This window comes from Nicotiana sylvestris, chromosome 4, assembly GCF_000393655.2.
Source record: "Nicotiana sylvestris chromosome 4, ASM39365v2, whole genome shotgun sequence".
NCBI classification, from domain to species: Eukaryota; Viridiplantae; Streptophyta; class Magnoliopsida; order Solanales; family Solanaceae; genus Nicotiana; species Nicotiana sylvestris.
Genome location: NC_091060.1, coordinates 144,096,308 through 144,121,707, shown reverse-complemented (window position 1 = coordinate 144,121,707; position 25,400 = coordinate 144,096,308). Strand labels below are relative to the sequence as shown.

The 25,400-nt window shown below is 38.1% G+C and overlaps 2 protein-coding genes across 4 annotated transcripts; both read right to left on the bottom strand.

Moving 5' to 3' along the window:
- Positions 1–3,198: 3,198 nt before the first annotated feature.
- On the bottom strand, positions 3,199–9,075 carry LOC104219206 (uncharacterized). Of its 3 annotated transcripts, XM_070172280.1 has the most exons (5): positions 8,359–9,075; positions 6,421–6,592; positions 6,222–6,346; positions 5,457–6,151; positions 3,199–5,347 (listed from the first exon to the last, which is right to left on the bottom strand). In XM_070172280.1, the coding sequence occupies exon 5, from the start codon at positions 5,123–5,125 to the stop codon at positions 4,445–4,447; it is 681 nt and encodes a 226-aa protein (XP_070028381.1). In that variant the 5' UTR covers positions 5,126–5,347; positions 5,457–6,151; positions 6,222–6,346; positions 6,421–6,592; positions 8,359–9,075; the 3' UTR covers positions 3,199–4,444. The 3 variants fall into 3 exon arrangements, with proteins under 3 accessions (XP_070028381.1, XP_009768145.1, XP_070028382.1); XM_009769843.2 differs by having other exon boundaries at positions 3,199–6,151; XM_070172281.1 differs by lacking the exon at positions 6,421–6,592 and having other exon boundaries at positions 3,199–6,151.
- Positions 9,076–11,893: 2,818 nt separating this feature from the next.
- LOC104219207 (protein RESPONSE TO ABA AND SALT 1-like) lies at positions 11,894–13,041 on the bottom strand. The gene is made up of 2 exons (XM_009769847.2): positions 12,550–13,041; positions 11,894–12,389 (listed from the first exon to the last, which is right to left on the bottom strand). The coding sequence occupies exons 1-2, from the start codon at positions 12,967–12,969 to the stop codon at positions 12,060–12,062; spliced, it is 750 nt and encodes a 249-aa protein (XP_009768149.1). The 5' UTR covers positions 12,970–13,041; the 3' UTR covers positions 11,894–12,059.
- Between the last annotated feature and the right edge of the window lie 12,359 nt (positions 13,042–25,400).

Genomic DNA, 25,400 nt, shown 5'->3' with positions numbered 1-25,400 from the left:
CCATTAGAAACCCTAGCCGCCCCATCTCCCTCGCCATTAAAGCCGGCGGCATGGACGCCGGTGGCCACCTCCTGAACACCCTAGGACCACCTCACTGTCCTAAACATGGATCTGCTATCCATTTGCCTCGAATCACCTTCCTTCGTCTCGAATCTTCATTTGAAGATTTGAGTCGAAACTCTGATCTATACCAAACCACCCCATCTTCATACCAGACACTCCCCTGACCCTCCTCGTGACCAAACCAAACTTGGTTTGGTCCGAATCTACCCACAACTCCCCAAAAACCAGATTTGAGAATCCAAAACCTAGAACACGGATAGCCTTGGAATCCAGCCGACCTTAACAAGGGTTCGAGGTCTAATAGACCTTAATCAAGGTGTTCTCATGTGAGAACACCCTGATTAAAGTTTGTTCGGCTTCAAATGGTCAAAATGGAGTCAGTTTTGGGTCATTTTGGTTTAAACATTTTTCGGTAAGTTTTTCTTTTCCTTTTTGTTTATTCAACTGCCAATTAAGTCGTTAGCATGCTTTGTTGTGTTTGTTTGTTATTTTCTGATAGTTTTCTTAATTTCTTCCATCTCTGTCAAAGACCTGTTTATTTGGTCGATTGTTTTCTGTGTATGATTTAAATGTATCCTGTGATAAGCATGTCCGATTAGGATAGTCGTCGCATAAATAACTTATATAGGTTCCCAGTGATCGACCAAAGTTGTCCGAAGCCCTTTAGGTCCCTGTATGTGTTTGTTTATTTGAACGATTGATTATTACCTGTTATAATTAGTATAGTCGACTCGATAAATGTCGTCGATTAGTTCTCTATAACTAATGGATCAAATAAGCTAATAATTTCACATGACTAAATGAACCATGTCACTGACTGAATGCTCGACATTGCCTGAGATTATCCTATAAACTGCATTACAAAACAGCTAAAAGATTCAGTCTAGGGCAGCTTCGATTTTAAATTTTTCAGAAGTCCAAAATAACCCATTATTGCAGAGGGTCAAGACAGTGATAACCAGGGTTTAACAGGGGTAGTCTGGGGTTTGAAAAGAACAAAAAATGATTAGTTTAAATGAGCTGACAAGTAGGGTACTAATTTGGGATTAAACTAATACCAATGGGGAACAAGACACAAGAGTATGAGGTTTAAAATGAATACTTAAATGAACCCATAACCTTTGATTAAAGAAAAGCCAAGCGTGGGGAACAAAATGGCTGGCATCAAAAGATGCTTAAGCATGGGTTTAAAGGGTATGGGCAGTCTGCAAAATGGAGGATCCAGGCAGCTTGACTGCACTGGTCGATTGGCTTATAAATAGGCCATTTCGGAACTTAAAAAGGGCTGGAATTTTTAGTCTTGAGAGAGGTCTTGTGAGTTTAAAGAAAACTGAAAACATAAGGAAATTTCCAGTAAACATTGTAACCAAACACTGTCTGAAAGCTACATAAGAGTTCATATTGGTCAAGCTGTCTTGGCCAAGTTCTGTTGTTTGCACTGATTGAGCTGCTTGTGATTGTTGAACTGCTGGTGTTGCTGCATTGAACACTCTGTTACTTCTGTTGTTTCATTACTCTCTTCTGGGATTACTTGTTTGGTGCTCGACCATCTGCTGGTTTTCTTTGTTCTGGAAATTGTTGCTGGTTGTCTGTGGACTGTGGAAAACACTTGTGATTGTTGGTTTGTTGCTGTGTTGTTGCTGTGTATCTACTGTTGCTGTGTTTACTGCATACTGCCCAGCTGATCAGTCCTTTCTTCTTTGTCCTCTATACCAGGTACACAACCAATGCACTATCAAATGTAATTGGAACATTGAGCATGAATGCAAAAAGAAAAGACCTGAAGTTGATTTTCATACATAGATTGTTATATTAGATATCATGTACTGTATGATAATTTTCATTCCTGTGTTGACAATAGAAGCAGCCTGTATGCCCAGTGTATATCAATATAGATTAGCTAAATGGTAGTTTACATATGTATGCTGATAGGTGAAAATATTCTCAATGAAATAGGTTGCATCTCAGACTTAGTTTACTTTGTAATATGTGCTGTAATGTATGCCAAGCATGAAAACTGTACATCATTGGCTAAGTTCTTCCTTTTCTGATTAATAGTCTCATATAACTAGTAAACCACCTGTTAAGACAAAGAACACAAAACTTGCAATCTCAACCTCATGAAGGTCGAGCCCAGGTCAAAACAGACCAAGCATGCCCGCATCGAACAAGCAGTGGCCCAGGTCTGGCCCATCACGCAAGGGCTGGATTTGGGCCCGTGATTATTTGTTCGGCTGACTGTGCACGTAGCCTCGTTTCTGATTTTTAAGCATTTCTGAATGTTGTTATAGATAACTTGCAAGCACGTAATTAATTAGGACTATCTACTGTTTTCAATTAGTAGAGACAAACGCGACAAGAAACGTAGTTGCTATAGGATATCCTTTTAAAATAAGAACGAGATGAGCCTCGACAAAAATAAATAAAAACGCACGAGATGCGAGGCCCTCGTTAAATGTATATTATCGAAGCATTCAGTTTCCAGGATGGGTCGTTTAGCAAATCTCACGGCCCTCCCGAAATAATAACGCGATAGCCTCTTTAAGCGCGTATTTAATAATTTTACCTTCTTAAATTCGGGTGCGCATTTATGTGACCCAAATCCAAATCTCGACGGATTCGAAATGTGTTTCTAATCACGGGTACATTGAGTATGACGTGGTTCGAGATGCATGGCCATGATGTCGCAAATCCCAAATTCCTTTTAAAAATAGAACGAGACGAGCCTCGACAAACAAAATGTACAAAGCTGCGGGGCCCTCTAGATGTATGTATATATTAAAGTATTTAGAATTCGGGATATGCCGTTTAACGAATTTTTACGACTTTCCCCAAAATAACAAGACGCTAGTTGCTTTAGGCGCGCCTTTAACAATTTATTTTCCTTAATTCGGGTGCACATTGATGTGACCCAAATCCAAATCTCAACGGAGTCGAAGTGTGTCGACGACCATGGGTATATTGATTGTAACGCGGTTCGAGATACATTTTCACAATGTTCACATTTCTTTTAAAAACAATAATAATAAAGCGGTTAAAAGATAAAATTTGCACATAAGTTCATATTTGTATAAAATCAGATAATCAAGCCGAATATAACAGTTGAGCGACCGTGCTAGAACCACGGAACTCGGGAATGCCTAACACCTTCTCCCGGGTTAACAGAATTCCTTATCCGGATTTCTGGTGCGCAGACTGTAATATGGAGTCATTCTTTTCCTCGATTCGGGATTAAAATTGGTGACTTGGGACACCCTAAATCTCCCAAGTGGCGGCTCTGAAATAATTAAACCAATCCCGTTTCGATTGTCCTTTAATTGGAAAAAACTCCCTTGCCCCCCGCGGGTACGTAAAAAGGAGGTGTGACATCGACCCGTCGACATGGTCTCCGGAACGAAGTAATGAAAGGAATGGATATAGACAGTCGAATCTCCATTGAATGTGCAGAGTCGACATGTGATTCTCACGAATTTAATCAAATCTCCATTGTATGTGCAGAGTCGACATGTGATCCTTACAAGTATATAATTAAACCTCCATAGCATAAACAAAGTCATGTCTTCCTACGGGAATACGATCAAATCTCCAAGAAGAAATGGCCAAGGCCATCGACGTCGACCTCGTTCGAACTGCGGCGGGATTCTACTTCGACGACAGCTCGAAGCAACATCCCAATGGCCAAGGCCATCGACAAAAATATAGGTTCGACCTCGTTCGAACTACGAAGGGATCCTACTTCGACTACAGATCGAAGCAACATCCCAATGGCCAAGACCATCGAAGACAATATAGGTTCGACCTCGTTCGAACTACGAAGGGATCCTACTTCAACGATTGATCGAAGCAACATCCCAATGGCCAAGGCTATCGACGATAATATAGGTTCGACCTCGTTCGAACTACGAAGGGATCCTACTTCGACGACAGATCGAAGCAACATCCCAATGGCCAAGTCCATTGACGACAATATAGGTTCGACCTCGTTCGAACTACGACGGGATTCTACTTCGACGACAGTTCGAAGCAACATCCCAATGGCCAAGTCCATTGACGACAATATAGGTTTGACCTCATTCAGACTACGACGGGATTCTACTTCGATGACAGTTCGAAGCAACATCCCAATAGCCAAGGTCATCGACAAAAATATAAGTCCAACCTCGTTCGAACTACGACGGGATCTCGTTTCAACGACAGTTCGAAGCAACATCCCGATAGCCAAGGGCATCAATAATATCATGGGTTTGATAAATGCAAGAAAGAACAAGTCGATAAAGTAAATTTTACATTACAGCAAAATATTATTTACACTTGCCCCTACAAACGGGCTCAAGTATGCCCCGTGCAAAAACCCCTAAACAAAAGCAAGTACAAACAAAAACTACACATCATCCTCAGTGGGGTAAGCATCTTTGTACCACAAATCTGAAGCAAGGCGGTTCGCATCATCAGAGTTGATATCATCCCCGTCAGGTGTGAGGGGGTCATACCTGCATGCCTCACGAGATGCACTAACCTCGGTATGCACAGCCTGAACCTCTACCTTAGTAGCCCATCCCTCAGCGTGAAAAGCCTTATACACATCAAGCCAAGCCTCCGCGTAGACCCACAACTCGTATAAATGACGGGGCACGACCGGATTGGCTGAGGCACGAGACATAGAAGGCTGAGAACGTCGACTCGCATCCTCCGCCCTCAACGAGGCCAATTGTCCATTTAGTGCAGCCAGCTCCGCCTCCAGCTCTTTGACACGCCCTTCGAGCCCTGCAACCTCACAACCAGAAGCTTCCTTCTCTTCAGTCAACTCCGACCTAGAAATGTGGAGGGCATCTTCCAAAGATACCGATTCAGAAATAGTTGCCGCTAGTTTATCAATACTGACGCTCAGCTCGCCCTTAAGCCCCTCTACCTCTGTTGCTTTCGCATTCAGCTCAGCGGTCAAACCGGCCACCTTTGCCTGCAAGTCGGCATTTTCGGCCATCACCCCCCTACCCAACTCAAGCTCGCCGTCCTTTACTTTGAGGGAAGCCTCGAGCTCGCTATCACGAGCGACAAATTTCATGAGCTCCTCATCCCGCTCCCTTAACTTTTCAATCTTACACTCTAATTGGTCTTCCCGCTATTTGAGCCCCTCGTGAAACAACTGGAACTCGGGGTCCTGATGATAAATGTCGGCCATCTCCCGATGCTTAGCACGATACTACTGATATTTGGACAACTTCTTCTCATAAAGTCCCGTCCTTCTCCTATCTTGACGCTCTCTCTCAACCTCCATGATGAGGGTCTGACAAAAAAGAGAAGGGCGGAAGTTAGAAACAAAATACAGAATGACGATTACCGCACAAACCCAACGACGAAAAGGGAAGGAAAGACACCGACGTGCCGGACCATACCAGTGACCTTCTAAGAAAACTCCATGTCGCTCATCGCCCTAAGCGTCTCGCTTTCAGGAGCGGCACATAGAGGAGCTAGGGTAGGCACCACCTGCTTGCTATTCAGCAGCAAGTTGTAGTCCCCCAAAACGACCACATGACGGTCAGATCCATCCATCCTAACCTCCACATGGGTATGGCGACCCACGAACTCATTAACATCCCCTGGGTCGATATCCGAACCTGAGCCGCCACCCTCAACACGATGTCCTCCAACTTTGGACGATGCACCACCCTCAACAGAGCACACTGAACCAGCTCCTGGGCAAACTCTTTTCACTTGGGGAGATCTCCCCGACAAAATGGCGTCGGCCATGAATACGGGCACAGGGGCTGTCCGGGACGCCCTGCTTCTATCAACGTTCGTAGCCACGCCCTGCTTCTATCAGCGTTCGTAGCCATGCCTTTCCCAAGATCCAGCCTCCTTCTTTTCCTTGACAACGACTCATCCCTGTTAGAGGATTCATCCAAAGGATGTGAGGCCGGTACCGAAGAAGCCTCTTCCCTCGCGGCCACAACTCGAGATGGATCTCCCAATTGAATAGGTTGAGGACGACCCTCTCAAACAGACTCACTCAAGACAAACTGTGTATATGTAGTAGCAACGTCTTGTCGAAAGGCGGGGACTGGCTCCCTTTGCCTGTAAGCTCCTCGACCTGTCATCACAAAGGGTCGTACCATTAAATAAGGTCGCATGGCCAATGAAGCAGTAAGTAAGACATTTACCAGAGGGAACTTTAGGGCCGTAACGCTTCACGAAGGCGGGCCAAGTTCGAGTTCTATTGCATGAGGCAACAGACGGGCTACCCAATCCCTGATATCCGCAATATGGTGAGGCAGACGACCCATAGCTGCAAAACAGCAAGAAAAATAAACCTTACAGTGAATACAGAAGAAAGGGAACAAAACGAGTGACGACACTTACGAGCCTCGTTCCACCACTCTAGGAATCTGGCGGAGTCAGAAACGACATGCTCGATCTTGACAAAGAAGTATTTGTGCCAAAACTTGCGGCTTACCCGGTCATCCGTCCCAACCACCAGCCTTTTCGTGCCACGAAGCCTCAAATGCACCATGGTACCTGTCACACCTCCTTTCTACACACCCGAAGGTAGTATAAGGGAGTTTTTCCAATTTAAGTGACATTATTCGAAATGGGATTAATTATTCATTTTTTGTTCAGAGTCGCCACTTGGGATGGTTTGTTTTCTGGTGTCCAAGTTACCGGTTTATTTTTAAATCCCAAATCGAGGAATATTTCGACTTTCCTTTTGAAGTTTGCGAACCAGAAATTCTGAGTAAGGAATTCTGTTAACCCGAGGGAAGGTGTTAGGCACCCCCGAATTCCGTGGTTCTAGCATGGTCGCTTAAACTATCATAATTGGCCTATTATCTGATTTTAAAACATGTTTTAGCCTATGGTATAATTTTAAATTATTAACCACTTTTAATTAATTTTAGAAAGATTCAACGTTATCTAAAACACATCTTTGAACCACGCCACATGAAATGCACCCGCGGTCCACGATACATTTTATTTAACGTTGTTGAGATTTGGATTTGGGTCACATGAAATGCACATCCGAGTTTAAGGAAATTGATTTAAATAGCGCGCCTAAAGCAACTACGCACTTTCAAGTTTGCGAGGGCCATAGAAAATTCAACTAATGGCACACTTCGATTTTTTAAAGAGCTAAAATTAATTAAGGGCCATGAGCTTTGGAATTTTATTTGGCATGACACACCTCAAATTATTTCAAAAAGTTTTATTATTCGAAGTTGTTATAATCGGGTTACATGAAATGCACACCCGAATTTGGGAATTAGGTATCATGACTATGTCACGGGAACCGTGCCCATAGTCACGATGATTATTATTAATCGCGCCTATAGCAACTACGATGTTCTGAAATGCCAATCTTGTTGGAGGCTGCAGTGTTTGTACTACTGACGATAATCAGAAAGCCAACTGTTTATCTCGTTTTACATGGTATGGTATCAGAAGAATAGTTGATGTAGGATCATTTGTCTTTTTTATTTTCAAGATCATATTTGCAGTAGGATTGGGAGTGCTAGTGATTGGGATAGAAGCGAAACACAAGTCAAGAATTTTGTGTGGTTTTATACATCACAATTACCTATCCATTGGTGGAATTCTGTGTTTTGTTCATACCCTCTCACAATTATTCAACACTTGTATAACCCATATAGCCTAATGTTCATTTTAAATTTTCAAGACTTTGAATAGCTTCAGAAACATAAGAGATGATCAGGTTTTGTTTTATTATAAACTAAGTAAAAAAAAGTTTCATACGTTCATATCAAAGTATAACCGAATGCATCATTTACAACTGGGTTTGTTCATGAAAAAGAAACTACTCCCTTTGTGAAAAGAAAAATGAAAGGATGATACACTGTTCAAGATCAAGACATCTAACTATTGTTATATATAGGCAATGATTCCTTAAGTACTGTAAATCAACAATTTGCAATATAAAACATCACATTTGACTCAAACCATGAAGATATGCCTAGATATATTTGGCTAGTCGCTATAACCCAAAATACAATCATTAGTGATTTATTTTAAACTAATTTCGCACAAAAAAGAAACAAACTGAATTCTGTGTGTTCTCATGTCAAAATTCAGAATCCAAGGAAATTCGAACAATGTCCAAAAAGCACGGACAATTATTTATGAATTCACCTATATCCTTATTTCTGAGTATATTCGGTACAATTCGAATTTGAGGTTAAACAATGAAGGAATATTCAGCAAACATATAGATGAACGAACTGAGGCAAATTTTATAATGCTAGAACATCCGTATGGCAGTACAAAACCTGAGACTGAAATTAATACCTGGATCGGAAGGAAACAAAGCTGACACAACTAAATAAAAGCTAGTTGCCAGAAATCTAGAGATAGAAGATGAATCCAGCAATAGAAACAACCACGAACCAACAATAGCAACTAGAGCACAAGTCCATAGCTCTGAAACAGATAACCCAGCAGATTCGACAACTTCAACAGCTGAAACCGTTTGGAGAAACAGCTTTGGGCGACCCCTTCCCCTTCCTCTTTTTTTTTCGTTTCAAGCATGGACCTTTTTTTTAACTTTTGAATTCAAACGAAGGCCTGCTAATAAGACTTCAACAAATCGGAAACATCGACGGGCGGAAACTCGAACCTCGACGACATAATAGACTTTGGACTCGACCTTTTCGAACTCCTTTTAAATTCAGCTGAAGGAAACAACCATTTACCGATTTTTGGTGACTGTTTTGGGTTGATTTTAATGACTACTTTGACTGGTTTTGGGGTGGAAACGAAGAAGCAAGGGGGATTAGGGTGTATAAGGGTTAAGGAAGAAGAAGCAACGGCTGGTTTCTTGGGTCCTAGGTCTTAGGTCAGTGAAAAATGGGGGAAGGGATGGTCTTTTTTCGGTCTTATCTCTAATGTGTGTGTACGATTTTTCTTTTCTGATTTTTGAGACTCAGGATGAGATCAGGAAAAGAGGGGAGTAGTTCTTGGTTCTTGAAGAATATGAACAGGGGAGGCGTCTCTTTTTTTGTTCTCCACGGCGCTAGGTGTTAGCTGTTTTATGTGTACGTACTATTATATATGGGTAGGGATTAGGTTAGGGGTATGGGCCTAGGAATTATGGGTTTGGTAATTATGGACTAGGTCCAAAAATTAAGCCTAAAAATGGGTTGCTCGAGCCCAAGTTCTATTTTTTCCCCGCGAACGAGATTAAAAATGCGATCTCATTTATTAATTAATCCTACTTAAGTAAAATAACTATTAAAAGAAGACTGACTGTTAAAATAAACTATATTTTTTTGGTATTTTTTCAAGATTAAAAATGACTACAAAACATTAATGAACCTATTTTTTGTAATTTTCGTTTCTTGTAATAAAATAAAAGTAAAAGAGTAAAAATGAGTTAAAATAGCTATATTAAGCCTAAATTAAATATTTACGTGCTAAAATATGAAAAATCTTGGGGAAGGTCAAAAATCACATGTCTACAGTACCCCTGAGGAAGCTAGGCGTGAATAGGTGCAAAAGGTGGTGGACAGAAACGCTACATTCCGCCAACCCTGCATACTTGGTCAATAGTAGAAGCACCTTGAGCGTATATGGTGAAAGTTGTGCCGGGCAAACTTGGTAGAATCTACAGAATTCTTCCGCTAAGGGGCAGAGAGAAAGAGTATAGTCGATCATAAAAGGGTACTCATAGAAAGCGCAATACCCAGGTCTGTGGACGTCCACGTAATCTCTCCCCGCCGGAACTATTTCCATATGAGCAGGAATGTCATACTTTATACGAAGGGCATCGATATGGACCTGCTCCATCTCAGAAAATACGGGGTTCGGGGTAAGAGGGGGATCTTTGAGGAAGTCACTCCGGGATAAGGGGTGTCTCGGTAGTAACTCCTCCACCGTAGTAGCGCGGTCACCCTCTTCTACCACCATATCTCCGCCGTCAGAAGGAGGCACCGTGGACGACGGGGTGGCTTCAGGAACCTCTTCACGAAAGCGACGAGACCTCGGCATGATATCGTTCAAAGGAATACCAACACAAAGGGAGGAAGGAAGAAGAAGCTTCAGGTGAGGAACGAAAGAAGAAACAAAAGGATATGAGAGCAAATGAGGAAGAGTGAAAGAGGTTATCAAGAGAGAAATGACTAAAGTTTTTCGGAAAATCAAATCATTCACCTATTTATAGGGTTGGGTGGCACCAGAATCGAGGCGTCAGGTCTCAAAGCAGCGCAAGAATCGAAGCACCAAGCCGTCAATCCCTGCCTCGAAAACCTTCGTAATGATGATGCACATAAAGCTGACATCACTTCCCGGTAAAGTGTACCACTCGGTGTTTTGCTGAACATGATGACCATTTCCTGTTGGCCACGTCGTAACGTTTCAACAAGTCAAATTTCTCCAAAAGAATGCACGAAGTCCGCTCATCGAGGACGCATCCGGTCGCAACCCCGACGAGCAGAGGGACTAACTGTATGGGTCCAAATTTGATCGACCACGACCTACAACGAGTACGACAAACGACGGGGTATCAAATGTGCACGACATCACCCTTCGTGCTTTATCACTCTTCCTCACCATATGAATCATATAAATGTGCACGGCATCACCCTTCGTGCTTTATCTCTCTTCCTCACCATATGCATCAATATAAATATAAATGTGCACGACGTCATCCTTCGTGCTTTATCACTCTTCCTCGCCATATGAATAGTATTAATGTAAATGTGCACGACATCACCCTTCGTGCTTTATCACTCTTCCTCCCCATATGAATAATGTAAATGTGCACGACATCACCCTTCGTGTTTTATCCCTCTTTCCTCACCATATGAATCATATAAATGTAAATGTGCACGACATCACCCTTCGTGCTTTATCACTCTTTCCTCACCCAAACAATAGAAACAACAATATCCCGGCAAGGGAATCAACAATAGAAACAATAACATCACGGCAAGAAAAACAATATCATAAGCAAAAACATCCCGGCAAGGGAACAATAATATAACAACAACATCCCGGCAAGGGAAACAATATCATAAGCAACAACATCCCTGCAAGGGAATCAACAAGTACATCATAGGGTCACGGAAAAACCAAGAAGCACGATAACCTCAACAAAACAACAAGACATAATAAGCATGTGATAACTACACCGGTAACCACAACAATTGGACATGTAACATATTTGCACGAAGTCATAGAAGAACTCACAATCAAGAAGTATCCAAAACTATAAGGAAGGCAATCACTTCAATTAAGGCAATTAAGGGTCAATGTAACACGTAAGAATTAGAGGAATGTTTACGACAAACGACGGGGTATCTTCGAGTCGACGTCCCGAGGGAGACGACCTTAGGGCAAAAGAAGAAACTGTACGACCCCTGTAGTAGAGTAAGCCCATTATGGGACATTAAGAATATTAGGTCGAATATTTCTTGTATTTTGTTTCTTATAATTTAGAAGAGTCTCTCTCTAGTATATAAGGGGGACAAAAACCTTGTAATAGGGCATCGATACTCTGGGAAACTTACCATTCTTGAATGAAAAGAAACTTAACAACCACCTCCTCTTCATCTATTATTATTCATTCTAGAGATATTATCTTCAGCTAAGATTTACTCATTCATCTTCGATTGATTTATTCAAAAGGTTTTAACACCTTTTGAGTCAAAGAGTGCTCACTAGGGAAAAAAGTTTCCTCGGTTTTATACCAAATATCTCTCTATGTTAATTTTTTGATAATAAACTTAAGCAACTGCGACAATTATAAATGATATCTAAATTCTTTGCAAGCCAGAAAGGAGTAATTAATTTGATAAACGCAGAGATAAAGGAAAATAGAAAGTGATTAATAAATCCCCAGTTTCCTTGTACTCTTCAAAATATCAAAAGTACAGTCAACTGACTCATTTAACTGATTTTTTTTAAAAGCAGAAACTAAATTCCACTGCGGATAAATTCCTACAACTAAAGTAAATATATCGAGCCCAGTGAAATATTAATTTATGAAACTTTCAAAGGATAAAATCTTCATTTACTCTTTTACCACTCTGATTATCCATTCGTAAACCACACTTTCTGGCCTGAAGATGAAACTGAGCCACCGCCGCTAATAGCTTCACCGCCTGCTTCGGCGGCAAAATATCTAGAACCTTCCTCACCGCCGATCCTCTTAGATGCTCCGCCGCTTCAATCATCGCCATCATCGACTGTTTCAACCCATCAATTACAGTTTCCAATTCCGAAGCTTCCCCATCAACAAGCAATCCCCCTCTTTTCATCAGCTCAAATATCGGCGGCGCCGCCACGCTTTCTTGAACCTTCGCCATTCCTTTTTCAATTGCCTGTTCGAAACATTATACAATTAAGTAATTAATTCCGGCAATTGTTAAGATTTTTAATTGCCTGTCACACAATTCAACGTAATATCAGATTAGATTTTAAAAAGAATTAAAATATTTTCACATGTTTGACACATAAAATATACTAACTAGGCTAATTTACCTTCTCGTCTCTTTTAATCTCTGATTTTAGCTTCTTCAATTTTTCGCCTTGGTCTGGTGTTAATTCTTGGCCTATTGAGTAATTAATTGTAGGAAAGAGCATAGAAGGTTTAAAACCAGCCATCCAAAGAAACGTTCTTTCTAAAGAAGTATACCAAGGTGGAGAATTAAGAAAAAATGTATCTCCATTAGTTGCCTTGAATTTTTCTTGATAATATTCTTGGTAATGATCCAAAACTTGTGTCACCAATTTGCTGCTGCTGCTTCTATTTTCTTCTGCTTCTTCATTGAAGACATCATATGAGGCTGAGACTTCATTTAGTTTTTCAAGAAAATTTTCTAGTTGGATTAGCCAATTTTCGTAGTAGGTATCAATATTGGCTTCAAAAGAGGGATTTTTTGAAGTAGAGGTTGTGGCCATTTTTGAAATTTGGAAGTGGCGTTATGCTTGGAGGGAACACAAGTGTAATATGGCTATATATATATATATAGAAAGTATTTAATTATTTTTTGCATGTTTTCTTGGTCGGTTAAAGTTTATTTTTTTTTTTTTAAAAAAAAATGTTGATTTTAATATAAAAAAGAAGAAGAGGGATTTTAAAGATTTTCTTTTTTTTTAAAAAAAAATCATCTTAGGAGTTAAGATTTTTGTGTTGTCAATAAGGCACTAGAGTTGGTGTTTGAGGTGGTGCTTCATGCTTAATTGTTGATGGCGGTTTGTTTTTATTACTATATTTTTGGTTCAGAAATGGACATAAGTATTGGTCTACGTGTGACTAGTGCTGTTTCCTTCTGGGACACACCACGAGTGGAACGCGTTAAGACATTCTTTAGATAGTATCTTTTGGGTACGTTTAAAGCAAGGATATTTCACTTTAGTACCCACGTTTTTTGAGGAAATTAAGTTGCACGTCATATGATTTGTAAGATTTAAAACTATGGACTTTTGTGCTGTAATTGTACCGCTACTACAACTTGCTTAGTAAGGTTTCAAAGTTGACCATTCACTCAATTTAAAATACACTAGAAAAGGGAACTCTTGTACCGCTGCTCCAACTTGCTTATTAAGGAGTCGTTTAGTAGAATGTATTAGATAAAATAATATAGAATTAGCTTTGTATATTAATAAAATTTTGTTTGGTAGATATTTTGAACCGATACATTAGTTATGCAGGTATTGGTTATATATTCTATTTGGTATTATCTTATGCATAACTAATGCATAGAAAATAATGGTATTAGCAATGCAATGAATTTTAATGCATGCATTAGCTTAGTTAAAGACAAAATTGGCCTTCAAAATTTATGCTTGATTAAAATATGCTAGTTAATATATTAATGCAAGTATAAAATAATCCAAATAGTGAGAAATAAAATTATATCTCTAGTAACTAAATAAATACTTAACATATTTCCTTTTTTATAAATAAATATTTGGTTATATATTATAATATAGGTAGACAAATCAAATAATTTTTTTAAAACTTTTTCATATAAAAAAATTTCTCAACATATGTTTCTTTTAAAAAATTAGAGTGATGGACCGGTTTTGAGGGCATTTTTGTAAATAAACAATTCTTTTAGAAATTGTGCAATGCTTTAATACATCAAACCAAACAATGGATAAGAAATATGTTAGCATAACTAATACCAGCATAACTAATGCAAGCATAACTAATACTAGCATTACTAATACACATATTCAGCATTATTCTTATGCACCCTACCAAACGACCCTTAAGGGTTCAAAGTTGACCATTCACTCAATTAAAAATACACTAGAAAAGGGAACTCTTGTAGTTTTCGCTCATACTGTAAAAGAGAAGAGTGGGGCGGAGCTAGTCGGTTCAGATTCGGACGAACTCAGTAATTTCTGTTAGATAATATATTTATATTAAAAAAAATAATTATTTATTTATTTATTTAATTACAAAGCCAAATATTAAAATAAATTATAGATTCAGTGACAAGTTCAAAACTCACAAAATTCAAATCGTAACTCCGGTTACGTCATGGGATGAAGGCCAGGCTCCACCTAAGAAAACTAGCTAGTGCCCCACACACACCTTTTTCTATTACTATTGTGTACGGATAAAATTGAGAATAAAAGTTATCCCTGATTTCCCGATAAAAAAACGTGAGGGAAGCACGATCTGGCATGACCTCGTGTAAAGCTGAGGGTCCACGTCTCAAAGTCCAGGGAGGACGAATGGTTCACCCGGGACCGGATACTGCCGAGCCTCGCAGAGTGAAGAACCGAGACAAGGGAAAAAGCGGTTAGGCACGTTAAACGGGGAGCCGTAATATCCGCCCTCAACCGGATGTTACGGTGCAAATCCCGCCCGATATCAACTGTAGATCAATATTTACTGGAAGGAGAGGATTGTTTTTACCTTATTTAGACTCGTACTAGGATTGAAATTCCCCTACTATATAAAAGGTGAACCTTTTCATTTTAAAATCACTGTGGGCACGCATATCAAAACAATAAAAGTTTATTTTTGTTCTCTAACTATTGTTCAAAGTGTTCTTCAGCTGCTTATTTACCTAGTTGCAACCGACCTCGTATCGAGGGCTCAACCAGGGTCAACTTTCAGTGTTCATCCAAAGGCCAGGCTTAATTGTTCATCACGTTTGGTTTGATCATTTTATTTCTCTTTACTTTAATTATTTTCTGTTCATAGGTCATTCGTATTTAATTAAATCACGTATCCTTTAAACCACATACAAATTTAATTGTTACTTATTTTATGGATAAACAACTACATATATTATATTTAATTCCTCAAATGATTTGCTCTAAAAAGAAATAATATGGATCGTAGGTCGATGCACAAACCGAAAGAAAGCAATTAGAAGAAAAACATATGTTACGATGTTATGCAATCAACCTAATAAATATACTTTATCATATTACTCCCTCCGGTCCACAATAAGTGACCAATTTTTTTTTTTTATTTTGGTCCAAAATAAGTGTCCATTTATATAATCAAGAAAGAATTCAATTTGTTTTTACAAGATTACCCTTATGTACATAACCCTAGATTTTTTTTTTACTTCTCACATGAAATATTTAATTAAGGGTGGTTTAGTCATACTAGGTAATTTTGTATAGAGTTTAATATTTTCTTAATTGACGTGCCAAAAATAAAGTGGTCACTTATTGTGGACCGGAGAGAGTATGATTTTTTGGGCTTCATAATTATCGATTTGGTAACACTTCAATCTTAATGCATAATGAACGGAATTTGTGCTTCTCTATCTTAATACCAAACGAATTAAAATTTATGCTTACAAATGTAAGTTTTTCAATACGGGTTTTGATCCTTATCTTCCTAATTGTCTTTACGTTGGTATAATAATATTGTTGGGATTTAACTTAATAAATGTATATAGCATTCATGTACACAAATAATCATTCATGAATTACGAATCTTATTTCAAAGTACTAATTTATACATAGATGAATCATTCATTAACCTAAGATAAATTCATGACATTGGTCATGTATGTTTGAATAAATTTGGTAAGATACATAACTTTTGATACGGTATAATCCGATAAACTAACTACTTTTTGCTACAAACACAATAACTTTTGGAAAATACACAAATAGTTATTATACTTAATAATCAATACACTTTGCATGACTTTAACCTCCAAAAATTCCAAATGCATAATACACAAATTATTATGTCATGTATGTCATATTTTTCGAACTTTATATGCAATATCCAGATATTTAACTTTTTATATAACTTGCTAGATAATTAACAGTATGACGTGTGAAATCTTTTTGAAGTTATTCACCGTCATAAAACAATCAATTCTTAAATATTTGCAAAGACTGGTAAAACCCAAAATGCGATGGCGAAGCTCATTAAAGAATCCTCTTCTAAAGTGTAAAAAGAAGAAGACAAAAAAGTAGAGCCGTCAATATGGGCTGGGCCGGGTTAGCCCAACCCAGTCCAGTCCACGTTGTAAGCACGTGATTTTTGCCCTATATGAGAATTACTCCCAAAAAATTCAAAAATAAAATAATTTTTCTTGGTGTGCCATTTTTGTGATATTTTGTGACATTTTGAATAATTATTTGTATTTGTTTGTGCATGTTTATTTGCTAAATTAATAAAAAATACAAAAAATATGTCGCATTTTGCATATAGGATTTAATTCTACAATTGTTAGTAATTAAAATTGTTTTACAAAAATTAAAAATTACAAAAATAGGCATCGTTTGCATTTTTAGCATTTAATGACCAAATATACAATTTTATGCTTAATTAATACTTAATTGTGCGTTAATTGTTATTAGGAGTTAATTTGCGCTTAATTTAGTTCTTAATAATAGTTTAAGTATTTTTATAATTTAGTTTTAGAAAAATAAAAGAAGAAAAGAGAGCGAAAATATAAAGAAAATCAGAATTAGGCCTCTTCTTCAACTTCAAGCCACAGGCCCAAAAATGGCCCAATCTTCCCTACGACCCAGTCCATTCCGAACTGGGTCGACCCAGTCCATAACCCAACACCCCTATTATTTTACAAACAAAATAAAACAAAACAAAAAAAAAAGAAAAAACCCTAAAAATGCCTAAGCATCCCCCCCCCATTTCTCCTTCTTCTTCCCCAAACTCAAAAACACCTCCCATGGCTTCCCTTTACTTTCTTCTTCGTCCACACAAACACCCTCGCGTCCAAACGACCCCCCCGTCATCCATTAAAACCACATAACCACCTTCAAGCTCGAACTCGACAACCATGGTCGCTATTGCTGTGTCTTCATCATCGACGACCAGTCCGTCGACTCCCTTTCACCATCATCGTTTCCACTGCAGAATCAGTCCTCAACTTCACGTCCTAACAGTCCAGCCATGGATGCTGCTCGCGCTACTGCTACTGTTTCATCTTCTTTGTTTCGTCGACTTCGAATTGGGTGGTCGAAGATCCGAGCTCCAGCCATGGATGTTGCTCGCGCCACTGCTGCCCGTTTCCATCATTACTGCTGCGTTCGGCTCCCAGCTGCTACTGCTTCATGCAGTTTCTTCTTCCTCCGTCGCGCTGCTGCCAGGACGTCTGTTTCTGCTGCTTCTCGACGGACTGCTGCTCGTCGCAGCAGTTGCTATTGTTTCGTTGTTGCTTCGTCTTCTTCGATTTGTCAAAGGTCGAGGGTTTTTCGTTGAGTCGAAGCCCGGACGGATTTGTTTACAATCGTCGTTCGTCGTTTCATTTCCGGTTAGTTGATTTTTGAATTTCATTTATCGTCCATATTTTTGTTTGGTATTTTCCGGATCCAAAATCGTTAAAGAATTCAGTTCTTGTTTTGTTCGTTGTTCATCGTTAAAATCATTTTTCTAGTTTGTTCATGTTCATGTGCTTTGTTAAAATTAATTTTCAGATTTTAAAATAGAAGTTTAATTAATTGTTTTCATATTCATTTCATGTTTGTATTATTGTTTAAGTGAATATTTGTTAGTTTGATGTTTGTCAGATTCAAATTGAAATTTAATTAAATATTTCTTCAATTTGTTTCATGTGTTTATGTATTGTTAGAAATTGTTAATATTGTTAAGTTCAAGTTTAAGTTCATAATTGTTTCTTCGTCGATCTTGTTATTTATTTAAAGAATTTAGTTGTATTAAAGGAATATATTGTTTTAATCGTTTAATCCGTCATGTTTGTTGTCTTAAAATAGATTCATTCATGTTCATACTTTGTTTGGATGATCTTGAATCCGAATTTTGTATAGTTTGATTTCTTGTTTACCATTTATGATTATTGCTTGAATTGTTCTCATAATCTTGTTTTAAGTTTAATATAAGAATTGTTTGTTGTAATGTTGTTAGAGTTGATTTTAAGTTCAATATGATTGAATTTAGAAATCTTCATATTTTGTAGTTGTTGAATCCGAAAATAGGATTGTTTGTTGCCAAAATATTGTTCAATCAAATTTTAGTTGTTCTTTGTTGTTCAATTTGTGTTCATGTGATTTGTTGTTGAAATGTTGTTAAAATCATGTTCATGTGATATTGTTGTTATGATGTTCATCCATGTTCATATTGTTGTTTGAACATTGTTAGAAATTGATCATATTGTCTATATTTTGGTTAAGTTTGATTAATTGATGTGTTATAGCTGATGGGTAGTTTGGTAAATTTGTAATACGTTCAGGGGTAGTTTGGTAATTTCAGTAAGGTCGGAAGGGGTAGTTTAGGAATTGTACATTTTGAAATTGTTTATTTGAAGCATGGGGGACAAAATGAAATGGGGTGGGTTGTGATATGATTATTTAATATAAAGGGGGGACAAGATTTAAATTAAAGGGGAATCTTGCATTATTTTAAATAAAGCATGGGGGACAAAATATAATGGGGTGGTGTGATATATTTATTTAATGTAATGGGGATGAGTGGGAAGATAATGGGTTTGGTAGAGAAAGGGATTGATTTTAATTGATTTAAGGGATGGGATATATATATATATATGTGAAGTCTGGACACAAGAGGGGAGAAAAGAAAAACAGACAGAAAAAAAAAAGAGATTGAAAAAAAAAGCTGAACATTTATTCCGAAAAAAAAAAATTGAAACTCTCAAGAAAAGAAAAACATACAAAGAAAAAAAATTGAAAATTAGAAGAGAAAGTAGTACACACCTGATAAATATTCTGGTATACAGGTGTAGAAATTAAGGGTTGAAGATTAACTAGCCTTTCAAAAATCTGAAAATTTCCCTTGGTTTCTGTCCATTATTTTCGGCATTCCTGGATTTTATTTTGAATTTTTCAAAGCTGTCACTGGGATTTTCGTTGACTGGTTATTGTTGCTGTTGCTGTGTTACGTATTACGTTGCTGACTTTCTTCTTCTTATATTGACAATATCAGGTACACAACTGTAATTTTGGCATTTTGTAAGCTGAAATGAAGAATGGAGTGTTAAATTTTTAATTTAGTTTAATTTAATTTTTGTATTGTATTTAGGTTATTCATGTATTATTATTCTGTAAATCACTGTCATCGGCATAACTAGGCATATTATAGCGACATATTAAATAACGCCTTTACCAGATTATTAGGAAATATATTTAAGCCTGATTATTAATTAAAACTGTTTAATAAAAAAAATAGAAGAAATAACGTAAAAATGGCGTTATTGAATCAGTTTGGCAAAAATTAACTAAGTTCCTTATTCATAAGGTTTTTCGTCAACGATAAGTTAATCCGAATCATGTAGTCAATTTCAGTTATAACATGAATTAGTCTGCGAACAAGTATTAGGACATGATGAATTAAAACAAAGTTAGTTAATGTTAAATTGTTTAAATTTTTAGAAATATGATTTAGTACTCAAGTTTTTATTTTTATTTCTTTCAATTTTCAGTATTTGTAAATAATTAGTTTCAATAAGCTTAAGTCTTACTAATAATTTGAATTTTAATCCAACTATGGGATAATTAGTTTTTTTTTATTTTTTTTACTTTTCGATAATTCCATGTTGTATTTATGATTATAATTTTATTACTTTCTGTTAATATTTGTTTTTCTCTTCTATTTAATATGTCATTTTCAAGAATGTAGATATTGATTTTATATTTATAAAAAACTTAGTAATAATAAAAATGTAGTCATTAAAGGATATTCTTAAAAGGATTTCGCTAAAAATAAATAGATGTAAATAATACAAATTTACAGGATTCTCCAATCTCATTTATTCATTTATTATTTAAAAAAATTTACTTAGAATTTGGGATGGATTGTTTAGTGAATTTCACTTCCTTCCCCAAAGATAATGACGCGTTAGACTCTTTAGGCGCGATTTAATTAATTTTACCTTCTTAAACTCGGATGCGCATTTCATGCGACCCAAATCTAAATCCTAAAACATCAAATAAAATATGTTTCGTATTGTGGGTGCATTTCATGTGACACAATCCAAAGATATGTTTTAAGCGATGTTCACATTCCTAAAAAATAATAATTATAATAATAAAGCGGTAAAAGATAAAATTTGCACATGGTTCATAATTGTATTAAAAATCAGATAAATAAGCCGAATATAACAGTTGAGCGACCGTGCTAGAACCACGGAACTCGGGAATGCCTAACACCTTCTCTCGGGTTAACAGAATTCCTTATCCGGATTTCTGGTACGCAGACTGTAATATAGAGTCATTCTTTTCCTCGATTCGGGATTAAAATTGGTGACTTGGGACACCCTAAATCTCCCAAGTGGCGACTCTGAAATAATTAAACCAATCCCGTTTCGACTGTCCTTTAATTGGAAAAAACTCCCTACGCACCTCGCGGTGCCGGAAAAAGGAGGTGTGACAGCTCTGGCGACTCTGCTGGGGATTTAACCCAGAACCAGTGGTTCAGGGTTAGAAATTCGAGCTCATATAAATTGTTATATTTGGTTTTATCTGATTTTTACATGTTTGAGCCTAATATGCTAAATGCTGCTTTTACCGCTTTGATATTACATGAACTGTGTATAAACTGTGCCGAAACCCATCTCCTCTCTGAGTCTTCTAAATCATGAAGAAGGGTGTACTTCGTACGACTTCTTTTCTGTATAGTGTAAAATCCCAATTTAGAACGAGGTTCGGACAAGTTGCTAAGCCGGTGAAGCTTCTGTATTCCCGGTACGCTACCCCCCCTCGGCTCGAGCTGTCCGCTCGGGTAAGCCAGGTCTAGAACAAACACCCAGGTTCTGAACCTAGTATAACAAAGCCACATGCCGGATCCCTAGTAGGAACGTTTGTTTGCATCACGTGCATCTGACTTTGGAGGCTCAACACAGGGGTTGGGTCTGTCTAGGACAGGTGCACCAAAAATGAAAATGACCATCCTGATGCATCTTATTTGTTTTATGTGCATTTATTTGCTCGGTCTTGCATGTTGACCGGCTTCTGAGTCTCGGGAGTGTAAAGAATAAAATAAAATAAAAATAGCAAGTGGAAAGTTAGATGATTAATTTAGAAAAATCAGTGTTCAAGTACTGTCGAAATGCTGCCGAATTTTTTTTTAAAAAAAAACATATATATTTTTACTTTTAATTGTTTGTTTGCTTAGAAAGCAGAAAGTGTGTAGGAATAAGTCTTTTATTTTAATTTGATTTATTTTCAAAAAAAAAAAAAAAAGGAAAATAGTTTTTTTTGCTATAAAAGAAAAAGGAAAAATTTGTTTGTTTTCAAAAATTAGTTAGTTTATAGCCTGAACTACGCGGGTCTGATTCTCACCGGATGTGAGATCAGAGGCAAACCTCTTTGGTTTCGGCTCACTGTATTCAAAAAAAAAATCCAAAAATATTTAACATTACTCACTTCTTTAGAAAGTTTTTCTTTTAGACCTCAATTTTTTTTTTTAAAAAAAATATATTTCCTTTTAATTTCAAAATCCCATTTATTTGTTTAAAAGATATTCAAAATAAAATTCAAAAAATATTTTTTTTTTCTGTAGTATTTCTTTCATAAATTCAGAATATTAGTTCAAAAATATTTCCTTTCTCCTTAAAAGTTTTTAAAAAAAAAAAAAAAAAAAAAATTAAAGTCCAAAAAATATTTCTTTAGAATATAGATAGTTTTTAAGTCAAATAAAAGTTTTTCCTTCTTTAATCACTATAATAAATGTGCAGGATGAGCACAAGTCAAAATGAATCATTCTCAGTGTGTAGCGAGGTCCCTTCGCAACTCCACATGTGGTGGAATGATATGGGAAAGGATAGTATAAAGATAGTGGAAAGAGTTTTGGGAGGTTTTGTCGATCTGTTGAATATCAAGCCAAGGACAGATATCATCGAGGCTCTAATACCGTTCTGGGACCCAACCCGCAACGTGTTTCGTTTTGCTGACTTTGAACTTTCACCTACACTAGAGGAAGTCGCCGGATATGCGGGGTTGAATGGGAAACTAAGAGGGCAGTATTTACTTTCACCAAGACCAGTATCTCCGCACGCGTTCTTAGATTTGCTAAGCATTAGTCGGAAGGTACAGAATGATGATTTGTCGAAGGGATGTTGTACTCTCCAATTCTTGTATCAACGGTACGGAATTCCTCAGGGTTTGGAAGAACCAAACCTCGGATTAATTCACACTGGGAACAGAATCAAGTGGGAAGCAAGACGTACTTTGGCATTTATCACAGCATTTCTGGGAGTTGTGGTCTGTCCCCGCAAAGATAAAAAAATAGAGATAGGCCTTGTAGGGATGGCCGATGTTGCAATCAAAAGAACCGACAGTACTGTGGTTCCTTTGATTTTGTCCGAAATCTACCGAGCTTTAACTATATGCCGAGAAGGAGGCAAGTTCTTTCAGGGATGCAATCTGTTACTCCAGCTGTGGATGCAAGAACACCTCCATCACCGAGTGGGATACATGAACCACGGGTTGACTGAGAGAAACTGCATTAGCGGCTTTGAGAAACGAATGACAGGCGTCATATTTCCCGAAGGCGTCGAAGCATGGCTTGCACAATTGAGGTCAACAACAGCCGACCAAGTTGAATGGGCATTTGGGTGGTTGAATGATACTGAGGTAATATACATGGCGGCCGAGGAATGTCATGTTCTTTTGATGGGACTTCGTAGCATCCAACCATATGCTCCTCATCGGGTACTGCGCCAACTAGGAAGATTTCAGGTAATTCCCACTGATGAGGATCTAAGCAAGCACGCCATTGAGTTGAGTCCAGGAGTCGTGTTCCCCGAAGGAAAAATTAGAAAGTTGTGGCACGAATGTAGATTCCTTGAACCCAAGACTATGGTTCGAGAGCTGGCTAAGGGTGAGGTAGACCCAAAATACGATGTTTGGTTCGGGAAAAGGTTCCAGATTCGTCAGAGGCCTGCCAAAAGAGCTCACGTCCAACAATTTACGGATGATTCGCAGGAACAGTGGGGCTGGTTAGTGAGAGAGGAAGGCTACCGGGTTGAAATCGGGAAGCTGAAGCGACAAATTGAAAGGCTTATGTTTGAAAACAACGTTCAAGTAGCCTCAGAGCAGGGTGAGAAGAACAAATTAGCCAAAGAAAACCAGGCACTGAAAGCCCGAATTCGCCAAGTCAGTAAGAGTGATAGCGACCGACAGAAACGTCGCTCTGATGAAAGGTTGATAGCGGAATTGAGAAATCAAGTCAGCCAAAGCCGAGAAGACTTGGAGAGATCCCAGGCTTGTATAACAAGAATGCGGGTCAGGTGGGCTACAGTTACAACATCACGGAGAGAGCACCTATGGCAAGTAAAAAGGGACTACGAAATGAGTGTTGCGACATTGAGAGAGATAAACTCCATTCTCAATAATCGGGTCCTCAAACAAGCCCAGGATGCTAGAACATATAGAGAACACTACCATGAGTCGATAGCCCGGATGGAAGAACAAATGGAGAGGTTCCAAGAGCAGCTCATTGACAATACTCGAATATTGGGACTAAAGAATCAACGGATAGAACAGCTGTGCATAGAGAGGGATAGAATCAGGGGTAGGATCAATGATATAGGGCGCTATATCACCACAAAGTGCCTAACATGTGAAGAGATGCCTCGTGATGTCCTATTTGCCTCAATCATGGGTTATGTCCATCAGATCATGGAGGAACTAAAAAGCTTGCAAAGAAGCCTGGCCCCCAAGCCCGCGGAAAGGCCGAATGATGCCTCGCGGGCACCAAAATTCAAAGCTTTAATGTATCCCTAGTTCAATCTTGCACTTGTTTGTTTTTCGAGTCTGTTGTCTACCCATATGTTTTTTTCCTTTTCTTCAAACATTCTCAAAAAAAAAAAAAAAAAAATATATATATATATATATATATATATATATATATATATATATATATATATATATATATAAAGTCTGTATTTTTGTTTTTTTTGTGATGGCTTGTAATAGCATTATTTTGAGTAATAAAAAAAAATATTTGGTCTTATGGCACGGACTACGCTTGGTCTGATTCGTGCGGGGTCACGATACGTAGGCAATCTATAGGATTCGACCGTAAAAAGAATATATATTTGTCAGAGCAAAAAAGAATTAAAAAAAAAAAAGAATATATATTTGTCAGAGCAAAAAATAAGCCGGGATGATGCATGCGGTCAGAGCAAAAGCATGTTAGAAATGATTAACTGCCTAGGAGCATTGCATCCCCCTAACGTGCAATTACAATATCTGTTAAGACTCTAACACTGACAAGTTTGTTGTTTTTCCAATCAATATCAGTTAGTTGTTAGAGCGTACTGGCACCGTACCATTATCAGACAAGATCAAAAGGTCCTATACCAGAAAGCATGACTGGGTCAGACAACAGCGTTGAGTCAGAAAAAACGGCCAATCAGATGCTGAAGGAAGCCCTGGAGAAAATGGAAAAAATGAGGCTAGAAATGAATGAAATGCAGATAGCCTTAGCTAGAGCCCAGAAGGGGCAAGAACTACCCGTTACTCCTACCCTCCAACCAACACACACGCCGGAATACCCCTCTCCCGGTCCTTCAACAAGTTTCCCAAGCCATCACTATTATCAGGGAAGAGAGGCTTATGATTCCCAAGCTCCACCACCCACTCAAAACCCTCCTCCACCAAATGTTCCCGTCTTTGTGGCACCTCCCCCAGCCCCATTGCACAGATCATCTAGTGAGCCACTGTTTCAGGCTCACGATACACAATACTACCCCCCTGAACTCACATTCAAAGCACCCGAGCCACATACCTATAATCCCCACTTTGAGGTCCCGGCGGAGATTGAAAAGCCGGCTAAGAGCCCAGAGCAGGACGAGGTGATGCGGAAATTTAAAAGCCTGGAGCAATCCTTCAGGAACATACACGGGTTAGGTAACCAAGTCAGCGTGGCTTACAAGGATCTATGCCCTTTCCCTGAC